Below are 26,936 nucleotides of genomic sequence, written 5' to 3'. Positions count from 1 at the left end.
CCCTGTCATGTCTGAGGGGCGGGGGGGTGTTGGGTGTTTTTATAGTGGTCTTATCTTCTTATCTTCATTCTTACCTACCCCACTCCGTCCTTCCTCCTTTCTCTTTCTCCCTCTCTTCATCTCCCTCCCTCCTAGAGAGGGATAGAGCCTATGGTTTTGGAGGAGAGGAGCAGCAGTCTCAGGGACGCTAGAGGGTCTCCAGAGGACGCGGTTAGAACAGACAGCAGGTGGAGAAGCCCTGCACAGTGCGTGTTTTCTCCACACGTGGGTCGGGGTGGGCTGCAGGCCTCCGAGCCAACAGCTCAAGCCAAGGCCGGCCCCACGGCCAAGCCTCACATCTTCTCCCACCCCGAGTTCGAGGTCACACTCGGGGCTCCCCGAGAAGACTACACCCACGGTGCGCTTACCCGGGCAGTCCGTCCCGGATGCACGCCACGCTGCAGCAGAGGTGTGAACCACGTGGCTCGGAAGGTGGAGGACCCTCCCACCACAGGCCCAAAGGAGGGTGTTCCACAGACAGGTCCGGGTGCCTCGGTTTTCTCCGGCCTGAGGAGGGCGACAGGGCCAAGGGAATCGCTTTTCCTCCCTCGGTGGGGAGCAGGCCCCGGGTGGGATGGGAGCGCTGAGGCATTCTCTCCACTAAAGGTATGGAGGCCACAAGATTAGCCATTTAGTCTCCTGAGAAGGAGAGGTAAATTGTCTCCCACGCACGGAGGCCCTGCTTCCCACAATGCCGCGCAAAGAGCAACTCCATTTCCCTGCGTGTGGACTGGCGGCGGCACGCGAGGTACGAGCGCGAGCCCGAGCCCGGCTTCGTGACAGCTACCCACGCGCCAGGGCGGGGCTTGAGTACGTTGTCTTCAAAGTCGGCCCCGCCCCCTACGCGCTACGATTGGTTCCGGCTGGTGCAGCGTGGCTCTGATAGGTCTCCTGGAGGGCGTGGCTGCGTGCGCCAGCGTCCGAGCCTCACCTCGGTGACCCCCAGCCGAGAATGTGTGCGGACTAAGTGCGGCGGGTTTTCTTGTTGGGGTGGGCTCGGTGGGCGGCGACGCCAGCGGCCCAGGTTCCTGGGGAAGTAGAGAGGCGCCGGACACCGACCCACACGCCCCGTTCGGCGGCCGGCGGAGGCGCGCGGGAGGGTGGAGGTGGTGCGTGCTTGTGTGTGCGCGCGCACACGTGTGTGTGGTGCGCGCGCGCGCTTGTGGAGCCCGGGTGCAGAGCGCGAGCCTTCGAGTCCCCGGGTGCGAATCCCCCGCAGGCTTCCACGCCCTGCCCGCTTCCCGGCTCCTTCCCTCACGTCCCTCTCCGCACCCCGGCGGCCGCGTCTTCAGCCAGGGCCTGAGGATCCCGGAGCAGGGAGTGTGCGGGACCTCGCAGACAAAGGGGGCGCAGGGGTGAGCTCGCCATGGCCTCCCGGGGTCTGGGGGGCCTGGGCGGGGGCCGCGGCGGCAGCGGCGGCAAGAAGAGCCTGAGCGCCCGCAACGCGGCGGTGGAACGGAGGAACCTGATCACGGTGTGCAGGTACGGCGGTCCGGGCGGCGGCGGGGAGAGCGGCCGGCGCCGGGGCTGCGGGCGCCCGCGGCGTGTGCAGCGCCCCAGGCGCGGCCGGCCACGGCCCGGCGCCCCGGGAGCGGGGGCCGCGTCCGGGCACCGCGTCTGGAAGCCGCGCGGGCCCCGCGGACTTCGCCTGGGGTCGAGCGCCGCCGGCAGCTCGTGAGGAGCACTTGGGGCGGAGCCGGGGAGGGTTTGTTTTGATGTGCGCTGTAGTTGTCGGAGTTAAAGGGGAGGGCCAGGGGGGGGGGGGGGGAAGAGCTTTCACCCGGCGCTCACGGAGCTGTCAGCCCGCTTCCGACGAGATTGTTAACTGTGACTGCTCACTCCGAGCCCCACCCCCCACCCCGCCCCAGACACAGATTTTGCTCTCCTGGATTGCCCACAAACATCTTCACTGCTTTCATTGTACAGATGCTGAGTACCTGCCGCCACACGCCAGCCATTGCATGTGTAAGATCCCAAAACTACGGGGTTGGTGTGGTTGTGCTCTAGCAGACCAGTGGGACCGAGGCAGATAACCTAGTCTTCGTGCCATTGATTTATTCCAAGGGCTGCCTTTCCTCAAAGGTTTTCTAGTCACAAAAGTAGTTTTCCCTTTCTGAAAAGCCTAATCCCCGGAGAAACTGATTATTAATATGCTAATATGTTTTCGTTAAGGCATATATTAATATATTTTTAAAAGATATAATTCTAGGCATCTGCTTCTTAGGGATTTCCCTGAACCATTTATATAAATATATATGCATTACATTACTTTATCAAATCCCGTTATCATCAGCCAGAAACAATCTTCTAAGAATCAGGTAGTGATGGATTTTTTTCTTCTTTTTTTTTTTTGTGGTGTGTGTGTGTGTGTGTGTGTGTGTGTGTGTGTGTGTCTGTGTCTGTGTGTGTCTGTGCACGCACTGGGGCTTGAGCTTAGGGCTTCACAGGCATGAGCCACTATGGCCCAGCCTGAGGGTATCATATAAACTAGGTTTTTGTAGTGGATGTTATATTTTTAAAATTGAATGGCTTTTAAAAATTGAATTACAAATATACACCTGTCTGGCAGTAAAACTTGCCCCACTGACATTTTTGACACTTTCAATTGTAAATGGTAAAATAAAATGGAGTCTGTTTAATTTATCGTTTGTACTGTACAGGATGCATCCTTTAGGGGATATGGGCTTTATTAAATTATTTTAAATTGAGAGAGGTATTTTTTAAAGTTAGGCAAGACAATAAGGATAGTAATTTTTACCTTTATTTTACAGATATTAAAAATAATTGACTTTTACAAATTATGTGGATAATACTAAAGCAGTTTCTGGTAGAGTGCTAACCTTGAGCTGAAGAGCTGAGGGACAGCACCCAGGCCCAGAGTTCAGGCCCCACGACCGGACCAAAAAAAAAAAACAACAACAACAACAACAAAAAAAACTAAAGCAATTTCCTACATATACCTTGCTTCTCAAGGTAATAGATTTCATAAAAGATCCAAACAAGGGAAGTGATCTCATCTACTTACTGCCTAATCTTTCTTTATTCTTAGTGTAATATTTCACAGCAGGTAAATATTTACTGTATAAATTCAGTGATGAGTACTGTTTCTTTTGCTTCTCCATTTTTGACTCAGCTAGTTTACTAGATCGTTTCCTCATTGGAGGTGATTAAAGAAAAGACAAGGTTTTGTATTTCAGAATTGTATTGCAAATTCATTTTAAGTTATGGACAGTTATCTGGGTTTTCTTTTAATTATTTTATTTGCATAATATCTTTCCTGTGAAATAATAAAATTGCTGATTTCAGTTATAATTTACATATGGTATATGTCAATATCTTTATTGAGATCTCAATCTTTACAATTATTTAGATAATATTATTGAAGCTATTCTCCATGTCTAAGTAGTTGATGGTACATATCAATTAATATCCATATCTAGTAGTAGGGTCTAATATATATTTACTATTGAATGACTTTTAGGTGGAGAGGAGTTGTAGGTCACTTGTATGCTTTAAGTAATCTGCAAATTCAGCAAAAATGAACAAAGTGTTATTTATCAATTTAGGCTGATTACTTTTCAGAGTTACCAAACTGAGTATTTCTTCCATATCACTTAATGAATTTGCTGTTTACTTTCATATCTCAAATCAGAGATGTTGATTATATAAATCAAAGTGGATATATATAGTATATATTCTAGAGGAAATATAACTGGATTCAAAGTTGTCAGTGCCATTAGCTAGTGTTCCCTTAACAAGCCATGTTTCACCTACATAGTTTCTAGTTCTGCCATCAGTAAAATAATGGGCTAGAACTTTGGTAATTTTCAGTGATCACCCTCTTAATAATCATTCTTATGCAAAATGTGTTCATATTTGGTTTTAAGTTTTTCCAAATATGAACAGGGTAACTGTGATATCTATGGTTATAGCAACTAAATGAGGCATATACACTTTTCTGTAAACAAAATATTTCATACTGTGTCTTTCATTTTGCAATTACCTACTGATCCCCTGGGAAAACTAAAGTGTATAAAGCCAATACAAACAAACAAAAATCTATTATCACACATATCATTCTAGTGTATCTATACACTTACATAGTAATGTATTTTTCTTTGTCAAACACTTTTAGGCATAGTCTCAATTTTGGTTTAAAGGTATAAGTACATAATTTTTTAGGTTTTTAACAAAGCCTTATACAAGTACAATGTTGCTATTGTTTTGAATTTTGGAAGTGATCTTTTTGGTTAGATAATCAAGAAAAGAACTGAATTGAATTTTAGTTTACTCTTTTCCAGTGAACATTTATGTATTATAAATAAAAATGATTTATATTATACTTATTTCAGCAGTATAAGAGAGATAATAGGCCACTTAAGAGTTCTAAATTTCACACAGCTCCAAAATATTCACAAACTGACTTTGGCTGTATGCATTAACTTGTATTTTTTTTCTGTACATGTCTTGTATCACTTAGAAATTTGAAAATTTAAATTATTATTTTTAAGTTTAACAATCATTTTTTATTCACAGAAAATAAATGTTAGTTATTTTTCATATCCGTTTAAGCCATAAAAGTCTATGAAACTTTTATCTCTAGTTAATCACCAAAAAGATGGAAGTGGAGATGTGGTTCAAGTGGTAGAGTGCCAGCTTTAAGGAAAAAAGTTAAGGGACAGTGCCTAGGCCCTGAGCAAACACTTAAGTACTGGAGAAGGAAGGAAGGAAGGGAGGGAGGGAAGGAGGGAGGGAGGGAGGGAGGGAAGAAAAGCAAGAAAAGGAAGAAAAGAAGGAGAGAAAAGGAGAGAACTGAAAAAAGGAAAAAGGAAGGAGTATGTAGAAACATTTATTAGTTATGTGGAGATAGTCTATGAATATGTGCATTATACAATGGAAATCCATGGAGACTAGAAATATAGAGAGCTTTTTATTAAATGGCCCCATAAGACAAGGTGCTTGAAGTTCTTAGTTTTTGCATTCTTCTTTTTCTTCCTACCAAGTTAGCTGTTATTTCTTTTGACTCCACCTGTTTCTAACAGCTCTTTTCTTTTTGCACTTTCCATCTTGACTTGCTGATTTATTATTATTGTGAGCTAGGAAAGTCGCAATAACTAAGCTTAGGAATTAAAAAAAATGAGAAAATCCTAGGCCCAAGTTAAGTGAGAACTTTAATGATCTTAAAATTTTATTGCTGAGGGGCTGGGGGTTTAGCCCAGCGGAAGGGCGCCCGCCTGGCGCGCGCAAGGCCGTGGGTTCGGTTCTCAGCCCTGGTTTAAAAAAAAAAAAAATTTTATTGCTGAATAATCAGAAAATTTTTCTGCTGCTGTGATTGAACTTAGTAAGAGAAATGCACACCTTACTGAATATCATTGGTAGTATATTCCTTTAAAAAATTTTAAATTCAGTGACTCAGTTTTGTTACTACTTGATTGAGTATGCCTTATAAGACTGTTCATACCTTGATTGTTAAGATTATTATACTTTCGACTAAAGTTGTTTTAGCAGTAGAACTAGACTTTTAGCAACATTAGTCATATTGTCTTAAAATTCAGTATTATCCCTAAGGATACTGCCCAGCCAGTAGATGTTCAAAACTGAGAGATACTTTTATCACCTACTGGTACTATATAGACATTTCAACATTACAAAATGCCATTATCATTTATTCAAAATTAAAATCCACTTATAAAAGCTTGGCATCAAAAGCTTCCAACCTCCTTCTGATGTCAATTGATTAACTATTAATTCCATAAAGAAATCTTCCTTGCCTACTGCTTACGAAATTAATGAATATTCTCTTTATATGCTACACTCTCTGAATTGGTTACAACAAGAAGAAATTAATGTTGATGGTTAAAAAAATTGCTTCCCAGCTAATCTAGGTTCAGGACAAGTGTCAACAGAAAAGAGCTATCTCTCAGGTATTTCCTAAAGGATATTTGTTTTGAATGTAGCTTGATAAATATTAAAAGTATACTTGAAATATTCATCTAGTCTTCTATTTACTCTTAAAGATTTATAAAGTACTTTTTTTTTTTTTATTAGTACAAAGTACTATATAGCTTCTGAGTATGCAGGCTATGTTGTTCTATACTCTTCTCTCTTTGGTGGCTTTTATACAATTATGCAATGGTAACATTCCATTAATGTAAATTAGAATCATCATAACAAGCAATCACAGAATATATTAACCGAAATTTATTTACATCTACTGGATGCATGGATATTTAACTAACACTTTACTTTTTCTTGTGTAGCTGTGACAAATTTTAGTGTTAAATCTGTGGCCAATTGCTAAAAGAGTGTAGAACATCATAGTAATGCATTCTTATCCTTAGCCCTATCATGTTCTATACTTTTAATATAAATATTGACTTGTGACACTTATTCAGAAAAATAGAAATAGAATAAACATACTGTTCACTCTGTTTATTCCAAAGCATTAAAAATTGTTTCCTGTTTTTTTCTAAAGCTGCTTTATTCTTTTTTTACTTTTATGTCAGTCTATCTGTAATTTATTTTTATTTATAGTATTTAAAGTGGCAGTCAGGATTATTTTCCTTAAGAGAAATCAGTTGACCTAGTGCCATTTACTGAAGAGCTTACTTATTCTTTCCTAACCACCCTCAAGTGTCACATTTATTTTAAGTCAACTGACTGGATCTATGGATCTGTTTCTGGACTCTTCTCCTATTCCATTAGTCTACTTATCTTTGAGGTAATGAACTAACTTAATAGGTATCATTTTTTAATAAGTATTGATGTTTGATAACTGGCCTTAATAGAGATTGTCTTGGCTATTCTTGTCCTTTTGAAAAGTAAACTTTATGACCCACACATCAGTTTCCATTAAAACAACTCACGGGATTTTTATTAAGCATTCACAAGCTTTATAAATCAGTTTTTATAAAATTGTCACCTCTACAAATTTAAGACCTACATACCATCAGTGAACCTAATATATGCTTTTGTATATTTAAATATTCTGAATTTTCCTCAGATAACTGTAATTTGAAGATGTAGATGTTATTCAGTTCTGGTCAAACTCCTGTTTTTGATAATTTTTTAATTATTTTAATTCATCACTATATACTTTTTTTCTTCTTTTTGTTAGTATATGGACATAAAGCTGGACTTGTAATCTTACTCGTTTACTTATTAGTTGTAACAGATTTTCTGAAAGCTGTGTGTGTGTGTGTGTGTGTGTGTGTGTGTGTGTGTGTGTCTGTGTCTGTGTGTGTGTCTGTGTGTGTCTGTGTCTGTGCGCATCCAGGCTTAAACTCAGCACTCCATGCTCTTGCTCACAGCTGGTGCTTTACCACTAGAGCCATACCATTAGTCCTGTATTTTGCCTGTTAATTACAGATGGAGTCTCTCAGACTTTTCTGACAGGACTGGTCTGGAACTTTTATGTTCTAGGTCCCCGCCTCCTGAGTAGGTAGGCATTACAAACTTGACCCACTTGGGTTTGGTTGAAATGATTTTATTTATGTATTTATTTAATTATTTATTACTTTAATTGTAAAGGTGATATGCAGAGGAGTTACAGTTACATAAGTAAGGCAATGAGTACATTTCTTTTCGAACAGGGTTACCCCCTTCCTTTTTTCTCCCACTTTCCCTCCAAGTGACTTTTTTTTTTTTTTTTTTATTTTGGGTCCAGTCGTGGGGCCTGAACTCTGGGCCTGGGCGCTGTCCCTCAGCTCTTCAGCTCAAGGCTAGCACTCTACCACTTGAGCCACAGCGCCACTTCCAGCTTTTTCTTTTTTTTTGCTCATGTGGTGCTGAGGAAATGAACCCAGGGCCTCTGGCATGCAAGGCAAGCACTCTACCACTGAGCCACCTTCCCAGCTAAGTGACTTTTTTTAATCTAGTAAAAGTCATCTGTTTTGTGTCTTCATGTTTCCATCTTTGAGCATTTCCTTTCTTATTACTATACTGACTCAGGTTTTTAATATAGTGTGGCAAAACATTGAAAATTTTAGGTGTTAGCTACAGGTTTTACTTAGTTCATCTTCATTTCCAGATTGCTGAGAAATTTTGTAAGTGGATACAAAATACTCTATTATAAAATGCTTTTTCTGTGTTTCAGGATAAACATGGTTGACATATTACTTGGATTTTTACATGGTGATTCACTCTAGAATAAAAATGGTTGTGATATATGTTGCCTTTTTTGATATTTCGTTTTATTCAGTGACTTTATTCATGAGAATGATTAGTCTGTAACTGTCCTTCCTCTTAGTGTCTTCCTCTGTCTTGTCATTAATCTTGCCTTATAATGCAAGTTGGGAAATATTCTATTTTTTGTTCTGTAAAAAAGTTGCATGTGGGGGGCTGGGAAGGTGGCTCAGTGGTAGAGCACTTGCCTTGCATGCCTGAGGCCCTGGGTTTGATTCCTCAGCACCACATAAGCAAAAAGAAAAAAGCCGGAAGTGGTGCTGTGGCTCAAGTGGTAGAGTGTTAGCCTTGAGCTGAAGAGCTGAGGGACAGTGCCCAGGCCCAGAGTTCAGGCCCCATGACCAGACCCCAAAAAAAAAAGAAAGAAAGAAAGGAAGAAAGAAAGAAAGAAAGAAAAAGTTGCATGTGATTATTCCTTTCATAAGCATTTGGAAGAATTCACTAGGGAAGCAATCTAAGCCACAAATTGTTTTTGTGGGAATACATTACTAAAATACTTAATTTATTTAATACTTGTTGAGTCAGGCGCCAGTGGTTCACACCTATAATTCTAGCTACTTTAGAAGACTGAGATCTGACGATCATGGTTCAAAGCCAGCCTGAACAGGAATATCTGTGAGACAATACCAAAAAGCCAGAAGCAGAGCTGTGGTCTTGAGCACTAGTCTTGAGGGAAAAAAAAAAAAAAAAAGCTCAGAGACAGTGCCCAGGCCCTGAGGTCAAGCTTCAGCACAGCACGCGCACGAGTGCGCGCACACACACACACACACACACACACACACACACACACACACAGAGGTATTTATCAATTTTTGTTTCATCTTTTTTTTTATATCATCTTTAGTGAGCTTTGCAAAGAATATGTGCATTTCATTTACTGAGTCTTTTTTTTTTTTTTTTTTTTTAGATCTTTCTATCTAACCCAGGCTGGCTTTGAACTCATAATTTTCTGCGTCAGGCTCCCAAGTACTGGGATTGCACTTGTGCACCGTCATATTCTGGCTTTAGGATTTTTGTACTGTTTGAAAGATCTGTACTGATTTTGTATTTTTCTTTCCTTAAACTGGTAGAGTGGGTCCTTTTCATTTTTTTTCTTTCTGAGATTTATAAATTATATTAATTTTTCCCAAAGGGTCAGCTTTTGGGCTATGTTAATATTCTTTGTCTATTGATCGATTATTTTAAAATGTACACTTCAACTTTCAGACAGTTGTTTTTCTTAGTTATCTTTTATTGATTTTTATCTCAACTTCAAAGTATAAAGAACATATTCTGAAAAATTTCAAGCTTGCAATTTTGTTGATGCTTATTTCATAATGTGGAAAATAGTTAATTTCAGTAAATTTTTCCTATGCTTTTGAAAATAATGTATGTTCTGTCCTTGTTGGTTGCATGTTCCATAAATACCAATAAAGTGTCTAGTGTGTTAGGTACTAGTTAATAGTTTTTTGTATGCTTAGTCTATTTAGTATGGAAAAAGGTATATTAAATCTGCTTCCATAAGTTATTATTTTTTGTTTCTGTTTTGTTGCTGTATTACTGCACTTAGAATTGTTATCTCTTCCTTTGTCATCCTGAAATGTTCCTTTTGATCTCCAATAATGCTAGCTCCTTGAAGCCTTTTTAGTCAGCTACTAATGCTATTAAAACAGCTTTCTCTTAGTTATTAGTTATGTTGGGTCTTAATGAGTTGTTTACTTTTACTCTTTCTGGTTATCTAAATAGGGTAGAGAGGATTTCATTTTTTACTTTTGCAGTTCTAGGGAATCACACCATGACCCTCAAGTAAGCAAATCAAGTATTTATGCTACCTCATGTAGCCTCATAGGCAAGATACAACTGAATTTTGTGTTTCATGTAGCCTTTTATTTGGGTACTTGCCCATTTATATTTAATGTTAATTTATTTGGCTTTAGCTACAGCTTTAACATTTGTTCCTTTTTCTTCTTACAGTCTTTTATATTAGTAAAGTATTTTTTATAATTCCATATATTCTACTATTGCAGTTTTTCAATCTGCAAACTTGTATATATAGATATGTATATATTCAATTTCTAGTCTCTTGGAAGTTATATTTGTATTTTTAGAGTCCAATGAAAAACGTATGTTTTGTTTCTTCATTTGTTGAGGCAGAATCTTACTATTACCCCTCCCTACCCTGAAACCTGCAATAGTATTAGAACCATTTGATCCAATGGTATTAGTACTATTACTATATTAAAAGTAACATAATTATACTAAAAGTATTACTAACATTTATTCTCTCATCCCAAAATATGCTTAAAAATTTACATACCATTTAAATTCTACAAGATTGTCTTATTATTGTATTTTATACTTGATTATTAGGAAATACATAATTAGTATTTACCCAGGTTTTGGAACTTGCTTGGTAGGCAGGCACTGTACTTGAACCATGCCTCCAACCCTTTTTGCTATAGTGAGTTTTCAAATGAGGTTCCATGTTTATGGTTGGTCCTTCCTGGACCATTCTCCTCCTATTTAAGTTTCCTGCGTAGCTGAGATATGCCACCACATTTCAGCTTTTATTGGTTGAGATGGGAGTTTTGCGAGTTTTCTGTTGCTAATACGCAAACGTTCATCCTTCTGATTTCTCTCTCCTCAGTAGCTAAGATTACAGGCACTGAGCCACTACATCTGCCTTATCTGCTTTTATTGTACTTTCCCAGTGTGTCTTTTAAAAAAAATGTATAGTCCTATTTTAGCATGTCTAGAATTTCTTACTGAATTACATATTGTAATGACTTATTTTTATTTGTATTAATGCTAAATCTTTTGTTAAATATTAAGTATCATAAAAACATAACATACAATGGGAGATATCATAGTGGAATAAATAGATGAAGTGCCCACTCAATTTTAGAAAAACTTGGCCATTTGTAGTAGTATAGTGCTCACTTGTATTTACTCCAAAAAGACAGAATAGAAACTGATCATTTTCATCCAGAGACTGTGATGAATCCAAGCAGTCCCCCTTAAGTTAAAATTTAACATTTGACTTTGAGATTCTTTTAAAACTCTTAGTATTTGATGAAGTGCTAGTGGCCCACATCTGTAATTCTAGCTACTCAAAAGGTTGAGATCTAAGAATAACAATTCAAAGCCAGCCACAGCAGGAGTATCCATCAGCCTCTTGTCTCTAACCACTAAAAAGCTGCAAGTGGAGCTGTGGCCAGTGGGAGAGTGCTAGCCTTGAGAAAAAAAATGCTCAGGGACAGCTTCCAGGTTCTTGAGTTCAAGCACCAGGATCAGCATGTACACAAAAACCCCTTATTATTTGTAATGACAAACCAATTGTGTTATTTTCCAGATCTAGTTTCAAAATTAATTTTAAAAAATTAAAATTTTAGTGAATTTTGAAAATCTCATAAAACATCTATGTCTGATAAAAATAAGAAAATAAATTCATTTTAATTCTGAGGTAAATGGCAGATGTAAGTTTTCTCTCGGTAGACATGAATAAGAACAGTCAACAAGAGGGACTATATTCTTAGAGGTAGAGGAGAAGAGTATAATAAATCAAGAATGAAGTGACAGAATAGCTAAAAACATCCCTCAAGGGGCTGGGAAGGTGGCTCAGTGGTAGAGCACTTGCCTTGCATGCATGAGGTCCTGAGTTCGATTCCTCAGCACCACGTAAGCAAAAAGAAAAAAAGCCGGAAGTGGTGCTGTGGCTCAAGTGGTAGAGCGCTAGTCTTCAGCTGAAGAGCTGAGGGACAGACAGCGCTCAGGCCCAAAGTTCAGGCCCCACGACCAGAACCCCCCCAAAAAAAAATCCCTCAAAAAAAAAAAAAAGAAAAATGACTCAAAGAAGGAAAAAGCAGTGGTAAGCCAGGTTGGCTTGTCTAACCTGATGACATCAGACTGGCAATTCTAGTCACAGAAGAAACCTATAGTTCTCTCAGACTCAAATCCAAGGTGGGAAATGGGGTGTGACAGTGCCCCTGCATGGCAAGCTATCATTAGAGAATATGTCATTTATTTATTCCCTACATCTTAGAGACAGGCATCTTGAAGGAGAGTCGTTATTGTTTGAGACTGGCTGAATTATTCTGGATTCCTTAAAACAAGAAACTATCATAAAGTAGGATCTTGAAGACATGTTTCCCCAATGTCTAGATGGGACACAGGCCTGAGGGGCAGTTATAGAGAGGGAGAAGTTCAAATATAGACCTGCTGAGTTTAAGCAACATGGAGCTCAGTTTATGGAGGGATTACTAGTCACTGGCTCTACCTTCTGTGCCAAGGATCAGCCCCTTACCTTGAGACTAAGACCTCAGAGCCAGCAATCAGTGATTGTTCAGCCTTTGGAGCTGCCTCCTGTTGCATGTGATTTATTCAGGGCAGGAGTGAGCTCAGGTTCAAGTTGTCTATCTTTCTTCCTCCCAAGTATGGTTTACCCCTGAGTGGAGTCTGAAAGAATTGAGAGCAGAAGGGAGAGTTCAATGTTCTTCAAGTCTCCTCCTCCAGTCTGCTCTGTTTGTTTTCTTCACCTTCTGACACATTTTGGGGGTACTCCTTGGGTTGAATGTTTGTAACTGCTGAGTTCACAAACTGGGGTAGGAAGTCTCCTGGAGCATGTGGGAATGGGTTCAGCCCACAGGCCACAGAAGTTGTGGGCCAGGTAGAAAAAGGGAAGCTCCTAAAGGGAGCACAGCACTTATACTGACTTTATACCCTTGTCTGGTCCATCCCTCAGCTTTTTCAATTGATCCATGCCTCCAGTTCTCTAATGTTATTTTCTTAAGTGGGGCTAGGTCCTGCCATAATTTGCTTATATGACAAGATGTTATTCTTCGGGATTTGTTGTTGTTGTTTGGTTGGTTGGTTTTTAGATAGTGTTTCATTGGGAAGCCCAGGGTAGCCTTGAATTTATGATCTCCTGCCTCTGCTTCCAGAGTGCTAAGATTACAGATCATGGGGCATCATTATTGGTCATATTTCATTTTAAAGTGCTTAGATTAGCAGTTCTCTTTATGAAGAAATTTTGACACTACAGATGAGGAAAATACTTTTAAATGTGCTTTTTTACCTTTTTGATTTTTACATTTAGTAGTCTTTTTATTTAGTAAGTATTTTTATATGATGAAATAATACTGTTTTCTAATTTTAAAACTTTTAAAAATAGATTCAAAAAAGAGAAAATATAAAGGAAATAGCTCTGTTGGTTGGGAATTCTTTTTTTTTTTCCCCCTCAATAGGACTAGTGATTGAAGTCAGAACCTTGTACTTTCGGGCAGGTGTTCTACCACCTATTAGACCCTTCTTGGTTATTTTGTAGGTAGAGTCTTACTTTATGTTCCCAGTGACTGGGACTGGGATCCCCCTACTTGTGCTTCCACAGCACCCAGCCATTGTACTTCTCCTAAGATAAAGTCTCTCAAACTAAAAAAAAAAAAAAAATGCTGTCTTGGCATCACGATCTCCCTCCCAAGTAGCTAGGATTACAGGCTTGAACTATTATACCTGCCTTTGGTTGGGAATTCTTTTCTTTTTTAATTTTTATTTTTTGTCTTCAACTATTTGTACAAGGAGTTTCAAGTTAACATATCAGTGAGCATTTCAGCTCAAGGCAAGAGCTCTACCACTTGAGTCACTTCCTGTTTAGAGATGAGTGTTTTGTGGACTGTCCTGTCTCGGCTGACTTTGAACCTCGATTCTCAGATCTCAGCCTCCTGAGTAGCTAGGATACAGGCATGAGCCATCAGTCCCCACTTGTACAATGCATCTTGATCAAAGTCATTCCTTCCATCATTCTTCCCTCTTCCTACCTACCCCTAATTAATACTTGAAAAATGGCAAATTGATAATTTAAAAGTTTTTAAATACTTTCTTGGATAAAAAATACTTTTAGGTCTTAGGTTTATCACAAGAAATCACTTTTTACATTTTATTTTCTGTGATTCATATCATTTTCCTTAGCAGCCATCTCCTTTTTTGATTATTGATGATAGCTATTTTTTTTAATGATAAAGGATAATTTCTTTGCTAAAAACAGCAAGGGCATCTTGTGAGGAATCCTGTATATATGGTGTAAAATAATAGAAATAACTGTCAGAATTTAGATCCTTGTGTTTTTTTATTTTTGTTTTGTCAGTTGTGGGGCCTGAACTCTGGGCCTGGGTGCTGTCCCTCAGCTCTTCAGCTCAAGGCTAGTGCTCTACCACTTGAGCCATAGAACCACTTCCGGCTTTTTCTGCTTATGTGGTGCGGAGGAATCAGCCTTATGCATGCAAGGCAAGCACTCTACCACTGAGCCACCTTCCCAACCCAGATTCTTATGTTTTAAGAATAATCATTCTCGAGCGTGTGTGTGTGTGTGTGTGTGTGTGTGTGTGTGTGTGTGTGTGTGTGTGTGTGTGTGTGTGTGTGTGTGTGTGTGTGTGTCTTAGGGCTTGAACTCAGGACCAAGGCTGGATGCTGTGCCTGAGCTCAGCTTTAAAAATTGTTCCAATTAGTGACTTTAAACTTTTTAGTTTTGAAGTGTGATAATCCTAGCTGTGTTTATGTATGTTAGTTATCTTCAGATTTATTAGAACATTTTTGTACTTAATCTCTCTGCACATCTGTAAATACATATGTGTATATTACTAACATAGAACCTTATAGGTTAAAAGTGAATTTCTCTTTTTAAGTAATTTCACAATAAAACTATAGACATTTAAGAGCAAGTTTTTTTTATTCTCACTTTTTTCTTTTTAATTATCTTGGTATAATTATAATCTATGAAGTATGGGAGGAATCAATTTTATATGGTTATAAAACATGTCAAAAATATAATTTCAATTCCAGGCACCGGTGGCTTATGCCTGTAATCCTAGCTACTCAGGGGCCTGAGATCTGAGCATCACAGTTCAAAGCCAGCCTGGGCAGGAAAGTCTATGAGACTCTTATCTCCACACGGGAAGTGGCGCTGTGGCTCAAGTGGTAGAGCTCTTGCCTTGAGCTGAAGAGCTCAGGGATAGTGCCCAGGCCCAGAGTTCAAGCCCCATGACCAACCAAAAAAATAAGAAAGAAAAAAAATATATAATTTCATAATTATTTCACTTCTTTTGGTTTGATGTAAAAAGATAGTCATTTTCTTTTTTTTTTTAAGATAGTCATTTTCTTAGGTATAAAGATAACCATGGCAATCAGTATTAGTTCTAAGTTAAAAAGGATTTCCTATGGACAGTGAAATGGGAAAGTGAATGTTTTCAAGCAAACCTTCAGAACTGCATAGAAATTTAATAGTAACTTCCTTCTATGTAAGTTTTTGGTTTTTAATTCTTATGTAAAAACTGTTACTTAAATGTGATTTGATAGTTTCAAATATTCATCAAATTGTCATTTCATTATTTAAAAAGCAGTCCTTTTGAGGAAATAGACGACTAATATTAATGTCATCATCAGGAAATAGCACTGCATCTGTGTGATGCTTTTTAAATATATTGAAATTATTTTTTACTGCTTTGGTTTTCATAGCACTAAACAGTAACTAGTGTTTTAGGATAAGATCTGCATTACTCTAGCATAATGGAGTTAGCTAACTACATGATTTTAGAGAACTGAGTACTAAAACCACGTGATGTTTCATGAAAATGGATAACTGGAGAAGTAGATTAGCCAACTTTCAAAATGAGTCTACAGAAAAGAAATAGAAAGGGATAATGTTCAAAGTAAAATTCCAATCAAATATACATGGAATTAACATTGCTACTGCTCAGGAGACTCTAGATATGCAGTTAGGGGAATTTACCAGATGAAAACTTCATAATATAAATGAGGAAAGTGGTTGTATAGAAAGGAGGAAGAGGAAGTGATTATGCCAAACACTAAAGGAACTCTCAGAGGTGTTGCACAGCATTGAACGTGTGAAGAATAAAATGTTTGGAAGTGATCCAAAAAAAGGATTTTGACAATTTGTCAAAGTCTATGAACAATGCTGATACCTTATCTTACACGACATAAAGAAGAATAAGACATGCAGCATTCAGACCACAATTGATCATTTTTTTTACAAAGAAGTAAAGCATTTTTAATTCTCAAAGCTTAACAAATATTTGTCAATGTTTATATTTACATTTAAAGATAATTTGCAACTTTTTCAAGGAAAAACACTTGGAAATCATTGTTTACCTGTGTATCATTTATGTAAGGTCTAGTTATTATCATTATGCAATACGTAATCATTATCATTTATGTATATGTAACTTTTAAAAATAAAGGTAGTATTTACAACAAAGAAAGTTATTTTAATTTTCAATGTTCCTAATGTTAAGTTATAGTATTCTGGCCAGATATTTTTAGTTTAATAATGCTGTACTATTTTTATTGTGCTATATATTATAATTAAGTATATTTTAATATTATGGTTTAATAGTTGGACAGAGATTTATAGAAGTCACAATTGTAACTTCTTACCAGTTAAAGATAATTTTGCATGGTTTTAGGTTTCTCAGTTATTTTTAAGGTCTTTTACCATTGTATTAAATAAAGACAATATTTAATTAGATAGGAATCATATAAATATAATCATAAATAAATGACTATATTTCCATTTTTACTTCTGTATTTTTCTGTTCTGATTGAATAGAATAATTATCAAGTTTTAAATGTACAAAACAACTTACATTTTCCAATTTCCTTCATCATTTTCACTCTGATCATTACCCCCTCTTCATCATGCCATATTGTCTTAGGCATTCATGTATTATCCTTTGATAGAACCATAAAAAGATAGGCTGGTTGCAGCATTATTTACCATAGCTAAGATATGGACCCAGCCCAGATGCCCCTCATGATGAATGGATCAAGAAAATGTGGTATATATGCACAATGGAATTCTATGTCTCCATCAGAAAGAATGACATTGCCCCATTTGTTAGGAAATGGAAAGACTTGGAAAAAATTATATTAAGTGAAGTAAGCCAGGCCCAGAGAAACCTAGGCCCCATGGTTTTCCTTATTTGTAATAACTAGCATATGTCTGAGGCAAGCAGAAAAGGTCAGATATGTTGATGTTAGGTGAAATGAACCCCAAGATAAGTATTCAGATGTTTTTTACTTTCATGCAATTGTTTCTAACATATTTATAAGATGATTTCTTTGTTGCTTTGTATGCCTCTCCCCCATGATATAACCTCTGCTTTCACTGTTGGTATAATTTGTGGAGGGGAAGGGGAAAAACAAATCGTTTGAATTGGGATACAAGTGGATTCATTGCAACAATGAGATGTACAAGTCGTTATGTCAAAAAATGAACTTTACAACTTTGCCGGGGGCGGGGGTGGGGGGGGAGGGGGAGGGAATATGGGGGGCGGGATATGGGAAGCTATAGGAAGGGGAAACAAAGGAGGAAACAACAATGCTTGATAAGAAATGTGCTCATTATCTTGCCCATGTAATTGTAACTCCTCTGTATGGTATTTTCAAAATAAAAAAATTTTTTAAAAAGATAGGCTGAGAAGTTAAGGTAATTGAACTGTTTTGTGTTTGAAGTTTTGATAGCGATTATATAAATCTATGCATGTTAAATTTTTATTTTGCTCTGAAATAATCATTTCAACATTTCTATGTTATTCATTTAAAATAGCACTTACAACTAAGTTCTGTAAAGGAAATATTTCTAGGTGCTAAGAAAGACCAAAGTCCAGTTTAAACTTGCTCAGAACACCAAAGATTCATCTACAAAATCATCTAACACATTTCCTATATTATAGGAATGTATTGAATAATGTAATTTATTGACTACCAAAAATAAAACCAGAGTGGTTGTATTTGTACACTATTCCATCATCAAAAGGTCAAAATACAGTCAGTGAATTGGGAATTATAATATTATGACTTTTGAGTATTTGCAATATAATTTGGCATGTTTTGATTATGATTTTAAGAGCTGTAAGAATAGAGAACGATTCCTGGATTAGTTTGGCTAATAGTATTTTAGTTTTTCATGCTGCTATTACAAACTATCTTAATAGACTGAGTAATTTATAAACAACAAATTAAAATGCTTACAGTTCCGAAGGCAACAAGATCAAGATGCCAGCAGACTCTGTCTGGTGAGAGACTGTTTCTCATATTTGCTCCTTCTGTGTATCCTTATATGGTAGAAGAGGCAAACAAGCTCCCTGAACTTCTACAAGAGTATTAATAGAACAGTCCTTATCACCTTGCAAAGCCTTTACTTCTAATACTTAAATCTGAATACTTCTAATACATGAATCTGAAAGAAAATCATTTAATCCTTAGCAAACAATTAGTATACAAGGAAAAGTCAGATCTTACTGTAAAATTTTCTATTTATAGAGTGAATTTGAGTAAATGGGATTTTCAAGATGTGTAATCTTATACATTTTTCTATGATTCTCCCCCAAATTGTTCCTCCCCACTTTTTATACATAAGTAGATGAATTAACTTTCTGAAAAAAAATAATCTTTTTGTCCATAGGTTTTCTGTGAAAACTTTGATTGATCGGTCTTGCTTTGAGACAATTGATGATTCGTCTCCTGAATTTAACAATTTTGCAGCTGTTTTGGAACAGATTCTAAGTCACCGGCTAAAAGGTAACCACAGCATCAATTTTTTAATCTCTACAAAGCTTTCTTGTGTAATAAGCTTAGTCATACAGACTAATGTGATTTAGATAGTCACCAAGCTACATTTTGAGAAACATAAAACTGATTTTTCAGTGTCTAATTTTTTTTTATTTATTTCCCTAGAAAAGTGTCTCCATCCTCAGATTTACATATATTTCTAAGGCATGATTTTAAAAAGTATTAAATATATTGATTGCCACATATAGGAACAAAGTCTGTTTTTGTAAGAGTACAATCAATTACTAGCAGATAGGCATCCCATGCATTAAGTTTGTTCCCTTATTATCTACTTCTTCAAGTCAGTAATGTTTGAAATGTTTTCAGCAGTAAGTACATTTGAAAAAAAGTTTGAGTGTGGTGGCTCATTCCTTTAATTCTAACACTTGGGAAGCAGAGCTGAAGGAAGGATATGTTTGAGGTTAGCTTGGGCTTCATAGTAGTGAGTTCCAGGATAGCCTGGGGTACATAAGGTGATTCTGGCTCACAAAATCCTGAATAAATAAATAATAAAATTTGAAATAAAGAAATATAAAAAAGATACTTGATTTTGTTTTTCATTAGTCTGTAAGTATATTTATGACATAAATATAGATCTCTTAAAATTTAAAGAGAAATACAAGAGCTTTGTTATCTCTGAACTCTAATAATTTTGAAAATTAAATGTATAGTTAAGATATAGTTAACTAAAACAAAGAATTATGGGCTAGGAAGGTGGCTCAGTGGTAGAGCGCTTGTCTTGCATGCCAGAGGCCCTGGGTTTGATTCCTCAGCACCACATAAACAAAAAGAAAAAAGCCAGAAGTGGTGCTGTGGCTCAAGTGGTAGAGCACTAGCCTTGAGCTGAAGAGCTGAGGGATAGTGCCCAGGCCCAGAGTTCAGGCCCCACGACAGGACCCCCACCCCCCAAAATAAAAGAATTATATGTCTTAGTAAATATCACATAAATCTCATAGTATAATTTTAAATTTGTAATAGTAATTTGCTCTAGTAATACCATAAGAGTCTATTAGGTGTAATCTGAATGTAAGTCTATTCTTTTGAGGCTGGTAGCATCTATGTTTTACTATTTAAATTATTTTAGGAGTTTTGTGAATCTAGACCAAAGGGTTAAATTTATATGAAAGAAAAAAAAATAGGGGCTGAGAAGGTGGCTCAGTGGTAGAGCACTTGCCTTGCATGCTGGAGGCCCTGGGTTCGATTCCTCAGCACCACATAAACAAAAAGAAAAAAGCCGGAATTGGTACTGTGGCTCAAGTGGTAGAGCGCTAGCCTTGAGCTGAAGAGCTGAGGGACAGCGCCCAGGCCCAGAGTTCAGGCCCAACGACCAGACCCAAAAAAAAAAAAAAAAAAAAGAAAGAAAAAAAAAATAGCTCTTTTAGAGCTATTTTACATTTTAAGAGTATTTTAAAATGCTTCTCATTAAAAAAAAAATGCTTCTCATTTTTGCTGTGTCGTGTTTCCTCTATTTTCTGCTCTTATTTTTTATAAGAAAATATATTTTATAAAAGCAAGGACTATAGAGATAGTGTCAGGATTACTATGTTGTATGATGACCGTATATTTTAATTTTATACAAAAGCACATGGAAAAACTATCAGTCCTATATTGAGTAACTAGACAGATTCATTACAATGTAAGTGAACCCACCATACCATGTACTAGCTTCTAAATTGTGCCTTAGCAGAATATAGATTAGGAATATTTTGAATTAATTCTAAACAAATTTATTTGTAACTTGTGGGAACTACTATAATAAGAATACAATTTCTTGTTGACTACTATGACTAAGATAGTAAAAGAGCTGATATATTAAAGTCTGTGCTAAGATTTAAGTTAGGTAAAATAAACAATAAAAATATGCTTCTAAAAAAAATATGCTTCTAAAAAGATATATTATATATATCATGTATTATTTTCTAATTTTTAGTATTTTTTGGAGAGCTTTTATAATTATAGTATGCTATATTCATTTAAAACTTATATTTATTTCAGTGAATTTTGCTAATGCTTTTTCTTTGTAGAAATACAAATTAAAATGTGTGATTTCATGAGGTTCTAAGATACTCAGATCTCAGCGTCACAGGTAGCTATGACTTCAGACATGATTCACTTCCAACAGGCCTATTTATTTTTTTTTAAATAAAGAATATTTGGTATAAACATTAATTCTTCCAGAGAAGATAAAACATTTCCCTCAGATACAATGTGAATCATGCTAACATAGATAAAGTGAAGATTGATATAATTATCTACTTAATTCATGCTAAAGGACCCACTATTGAAGAAAGGAGGTTTGTCAAATTAGAGACATTAATCTTATTTGCAGTAATCCCTCAGTCAGACAATGGTATTACTTTTTCTAGCACATAGCTGAAGAGAAATTAATCACAGAATATTAAAAATATGAAAAGCTTAGTTTAATTTCTTCGGTTTAGTATTTTTGAACATTTACTTACTAATTTTAAAGTACAAGATTTCTCTTCACTTTGAACCCCATATCCACTAATAAAAACCACTACAGAAACTTCATGTACATTAAGTTGGGCATGTTGCCTTCAATTACTCCCTTACCTGTGACTCTATAGCACCAATTCAGCTATTGGTGAACCAAGGACTGCAGATGAAGAGACTACTTTATTCTTATTTGCCTTTATTAATACAATCCAATCAACAGTACGTCTAGTTGGTGAACACAAGGTCTTTTGCTTTTATTACTTCTGATCTCTGGGAACTTGGAAAAGTAGTTTATCACATTTTGACAGTTTAGGTAGTTATAAAATTCTTATGTGCAGACAACTAATTCATTGAACATTGACCTTTTCTGCTTCTTCAAACATGAGCTTAATTTATTAAATGATTGCTTTTCTGTAGTATTTTCCCCAATTGCTCTTTTTTTTTTTTTAATCACCCAGGCAAAGTATCCCATCTTCAATCTTCTGAAACCACTGCAGTCTTAGTTATTCTTCCAAAGTTCATGAGCATTTTATCAGTGTTGACCTTAAAATCTAGCAGTCAGGTCTGTGTAAAGTGCTGCAGGTGAACTAAACTCTATATTAATCTATATTAAGATTATATTGATTTTTATTACAGTACTGGCATTTGAACCTCGAGACTTCTGTGAACTTTCTAGGCAGATGCTCTACTACTTGAGTTGCACTTCCATCACTGCTATTGATTTCTTTCATTCTTACATTCCATGATTGGTACATGTTAATTTCCTAAGGTTTTTTTTTTGGTCAGTTGTGGGGGCTGAACTCTGGGCCTGGGTACTGTCCCTCAGCTCTTCAGCTCAAGGCTAGCACTCTACCACTTGAGCCACAGCATCACTTTCAGCTTTTTTTCTGCTTCTGTGGTGCTGAGGAATCAAACCCAGGGTCTCATACGTGAGAGGCACACACTCTGCTCCTAGCCGACGTCCCGGCCCCCAGAGGTGTTTTTTAAAAAAATATTAACTACTGTTTGTTTAGGTTTTATACCTCTTTAATTTTCCCTGAGATGAAGTTCAATGAGGATAAATATAGTATTATTTTCTTGGTGTACTTCAGAAATGGACAAGATGATTATAAAAAAAATGCAGGTACCATTTTGTGTCATTTAGTGATGGGGATTACTCTGAAAAATGTTGTTAGGTGACTTCATCATTGTGAGAACATTATAGAATATATTTACACAAACTAAGAGGAACAGCTTCATTCGACAGTATAACCTATGGAACTACCATGGATATTTGGTATATTGTTGAGTGCAGCCTTACTGTGCAGCACATAACTGTAAATGGAAAGCTAGTTTATGTTCATGGTCTGGAAGAATGAACATTTGTAAAATGTCCATACTACCCAAAGTTGTCTATGGATTAAGAGTCTCTACAGTGATATTTTTCAAAGAAATAGGAAAATCCTAAAATTCATTTAGAAGCCTCCAAAGGCCTAAATATTCAAAGCAATTTAGAGCATAAAGAACGAAGCTGGAGACTAACATAAAAAAATGCTACAGACTAGCATGGTGCTGCACACCTCTAATCTCAGCATGCAAAAGGACGATGAGTTTGAGGCCAACCTATGCTACACGTAGTGAGAGCCTGTCTCAAAAGATTTGCATATGCAAGTATATAAATACATATACATATATACATTGAATATGTTACAAACCTACAGTAAACAAAACAACATGGTACTTCATAAAAACAGATTGAACCAAGAATACCTTTGATTTTGTACAAAGATGCCAAGAGCAAATAGTAGGAGAAAACAGTCCTTTCAGTAACTGGTGTTGGTACAATTGAATATTCACATTCAGCAGAATGAAATAAAACCCACACCTCATCTACTGTATAAAAATCAACTGAAATGAGCCAGGTGCTTGTGGCTCACCTGTAACCCTATACTCAGGAAGCTGAGATCTGAAGATCATGGTTCAAAGCCAGCCCAGGCAGGAAAGCCTGAGAGACTCTGGCCTACAATGAACTACTCAGAATAAGCTGAAAGTAGTGCTGTGGCTCAAGGGGTAGAGTGCTAGCCCTGAGCACAAAAAAGCACAGGGACCGACCCCAGGCCCTGAGTTCAAGCCTCAGGACCAGAAAAAAAAATCAACTGAAATGAATTAAACACTTAAATATAAGACCTGAACTTATAAATCTACTAGAAGAAACCTAGGGGAAATCTTTGTATTGATCTTGTCAGTGATTTTTTTCAGATATGAGTTCAAAAGCAACAATATGGATTACATCAAGCTAAAAAACTTCTGTGCAATCAAGAAAACAATAAACAAGATGAAGAAACCGCCTATGGAATAGAAGAAAATAGTTAGATGTCATGCATCTAATAAGAGATTAATATTCCAAATATATAAGGAACTCATATGACCTAAGGAAAAAATAACGACTTTCTTTTTTTCCTGTGTTAATTTCTGCATTATTCACACTAATATGTAGAATCAACCTAAATGTTCATCTACAGATAAATGGATAAAGAAACGAGTATATACACATGATGGAATAGTATTCAACATATAAAAATAAGGAAATCCTGTCATTAGCAACAACATGGATGAGCCTGAAGGAAATAGTGTCAAGTGAAATAAACCAGACATACTGAGATTAATGTTGCATGAGTTCATCCAGGTGGAGCCTAAAAATGTTGAACTTGTGAAATGGTTACTATATATTGAGGAGTTGCTTTTGGTTTTAGGCATGTTAGTGAAAGGATGCATATTTTCAATCAGATTGGTGTGTGTGTGTGTGTGTGTGTGTGTGTGTGTGTGTGTGTGTGTGTGTGTGTGTGTGTGTGTGTGTGTGTATCTTCATTCCTTTTTTATTTCCTATAATGCTTATAGATCTACGTTTTTCTATTCTGGTGAAGGTTTTCTTCTTGGCTTAGAGGTCATTATTTTTGAACACATAGTAGAGAGAGAAGGAAAGCCCTCTGGTATTTTTTGTTGCTTTTGCTATTTTGTTTTGTTGTGTGTATGTGTATGAATACGGGGGTTTGAACCCATGGCCTTTTGCTCTTGACTGGCTTTTTTACTCACAACTGATGCTCTAACCACTTGAGTCACATCTAATTGTTTTTTTTAAGACTACCAATTTTATGTGCCAAAGCTATACATATATGATCTCATTTAATTAACTTTAATTGCTTCTCTTTATATATTCATTCTCCAGTTATATTATGGTAGAAGGGTATGAGAATTTTAATGTTATCAGGACATAATTTTATTAGGACTATAGCACACTCCTACTGGTTGTATCTCAAAGTTGTGGGCGAAATAAATAAAGCAATTACTTCTTACATCAGAAGCAGACAATAGCAGCCACCTGGGGAAGAAACAATTTGGGAGTAAGTGGTATGTCTGTTTTTCTTGTCCTGTAAGCTCAGCTTACAGTAAGTGTTAGTCCTCACTTGCACCATGGGCACTGCCAACAGAACCTTGCCTTTCTGGTCACAGGGTCAGGAAAGGGGCTTCTGCAAGCCAGACAGTGCTAAGGGATTTCTGTGTTTTTTTCTTTCTTTCTTTTTTTCTTGGATTTCCCCAAAGAAGTAGCTTCAGTTGCCCAGAGCTATGTAACAATATATTTTAAAATTCTAAGAGAAACATTTTGTTTTCTATGAGGAAGGAAAGAATTGGTAACTCCTAGTGTAAGTTTTAAGAACAGAGCTAGGATATAAACCTACCAAAGTCCCAGAGTAGCATAAGCATGAGAAAGATCAACAGAAGTATAATGTGGACTTTACTAGCTGAATTTACATTGGAACCTCTGCCCACATATTATAGGAGTTTGCTATCTGAATCTGACTTCTGCCAAACCAAACAAAAAGATGTCAATATACTTAAGTAGACATTCTAATAGGATTTAAAAATCTAATGATAGTAATAAAAATATTCAATATAAAGCCTAAAGCAGTTTCACATACAAAGAACAATAGCAACAAAAAAGTAACTAGTTTTGTCAATCTGTAGGTTACCTAGATCTTGGTATCCGCAGGCAAAGACATTAAAGCACAGTGTAGTTACGTTTCATGATGTAAGATAAACACTCGGGAACTGAATAAAAAAATGGAAGTTCTGTGTAAAGCTTTGAAAAAGCTTTAGAATTTTGAAAAAATATAGATTTATTTAGAACTAAAGTAAAATACTTCAAGTACATTCACTAGAGAAGTTTTTATAATAGAATGAAGTTAACAGAGATATGTGTGTGAATGTGAAAGTACATATATCAATAAAAATTTGATATGAAGAACAAAGATAAGCCTGGCCCTTGCAATCCTAGCTTCTCTGGAGGCTGAACTCTAAGAAGCCAGCCAGGGCAAGAAAGTCTGTGAGATTCCAAAAAGCCGAAAGCGGAACTGTGGCTCCAGCCACAACTAGCCTTGAGCAGAAAAGCACAAGGGTAGCCCCTTGGTCCTGAGTTGAAGCTTTAGTACTGGGGAAAAAAAGAACAAATGAAAATGAACAGAACCTCAAGAACCTCTTGGATAACAAAAGACATAATATGCCTTTGCAGTCTTGGGAGATTAGTACTGAAAGTATATTTGAAGAAATAATAGCTAAATGTTCTTGGATATGGAGAAAACAAAGTAACTGCAAGACATTTGACAAACATTCTTTCATGATTTAAAAAAAAACTCTTAAAAATTAAAGAGGAATGTTCAACATAGAATGGCCACAGTTACCATTTTGAAAAGCTGAAATCTTTTTCTGTCAATTCAGGAACAGGACAAGAACACTCTACTCCTACCACCTTATTCAATACATATTGAAAGTCTCCAGAGCAATTAGCCCAAAATAAGAAATTTAAAAGTATCCAAATTGGAAGATGCTAAACTGTATACATACAATGTATATATGTATGAAGTTTCCAAGAAAACAGAATGTTGAAAGGATTGTCTTCACAAATATTGTTCAGAAAAATCCACTTCTAAAAGGAGAAATGGAACCTTCTTGTAGAATTCAGCTACGGTGATTAAAGATCTGAACATAAGATATGAAATGTAAAACTATTAGAAGAAAGCATAAAGGAAAAGTTCCTTAACGTTAGTCTTTGCAATGATTTCTTTTTTGGTAGATTTGACACCAGTAGCATATAAAAGACAAATAAGCAAAACAAGTTGAGTTATATCAAATTTAAGTTTCTGTGCAGTAAACAATCAACAAAATGAAAAGACATTTTACAGTATGGAAGAAAATATGTTTATATAGTCAATCTAATAAGAGATTAATATCCAGTGTATTAAAGAACTGCTTAAGTAGCCGGGCGCTGGTGGCTCACGCCTGTAATCCTAGCTACTCAGGAGGCTGAGATCTGAGGATCGCGGTTCAAAGCCAGCCCAGGGAGGAGAGACCATGAGACTCCTATCTCCAATAAACCACCACAAAAAAAAAAAACCGGAAGTGGCGCTGTAGCTCAAGTGGTAGAGCACTCGCCTTGAGCTGAAGAGCTGAGGGACAGCGCCCAGGCCCAGAGTTCAAGCCCCACGACCAACCAAAAAAAAAAAAAGAACTGCTTAAGAAACAGTTAAAATCTGAAAGAAAGTCTCATTTTAAGATGTGGCAAGGGCTTCAATATAAATTTTCCCAAAGAAGGGAAAGATGGATAGCCTGTCTATGAAAAGGTG

At 37.0% G+C, this 26,936-nt stretch overlaps 1 protein-coding gene across 3 annotated transcripts in view; it reads left to right on the top strand.

Moving 5' to 3' along the window:
* Positions 1–1,055: 1,055 nt before the first annotated feature.
* Rundc3b (RUN domain containing 3B) overlaps positions 1,056–26,936 on the top strand; it is a 104,056-nt gene continuing 78,175 nt past the window's right edge. For all 3 annotated transcript variants that reach the window (XM_042684731.1, XM_042684732.1, XM_042684730.1), the window contains exons 1-2: positions 1,056–1,521; positions 18,677–18,792. In XM_042684731.1, the coding sequence (XP_042540665.1) occupies positions 1,406–1,521; positions 18,677–18,792 (232 nt within the window). In that variant the 5' untranslated portion in view covers positions 1,056–1,405. The remainder of the gene's footprint in view (positions 1,522–18,676; positions 18,793–26,936) is intronic.

Source organism: Dipodomys spectabilis, unplaced genomic scaffold (assembly GCF_019054845.1).
Source record: "Dipodomys spectabilis isolate Male_0828 unplaced genomic scaffold, ASM1905484v1 ptg000089l, whole genome shotgun sequence".
Classification (NCBI taxonomy): domain Eukaryota; kingdom Metazoa; phylum Chordata; class Mammalia; order Rodentia; family Heteromyidae; genus Dipodomys; species Dipodomys spectabilis.
This window is presented reverse-complemented; position numbering and strand designations above follow the sequence as displayed.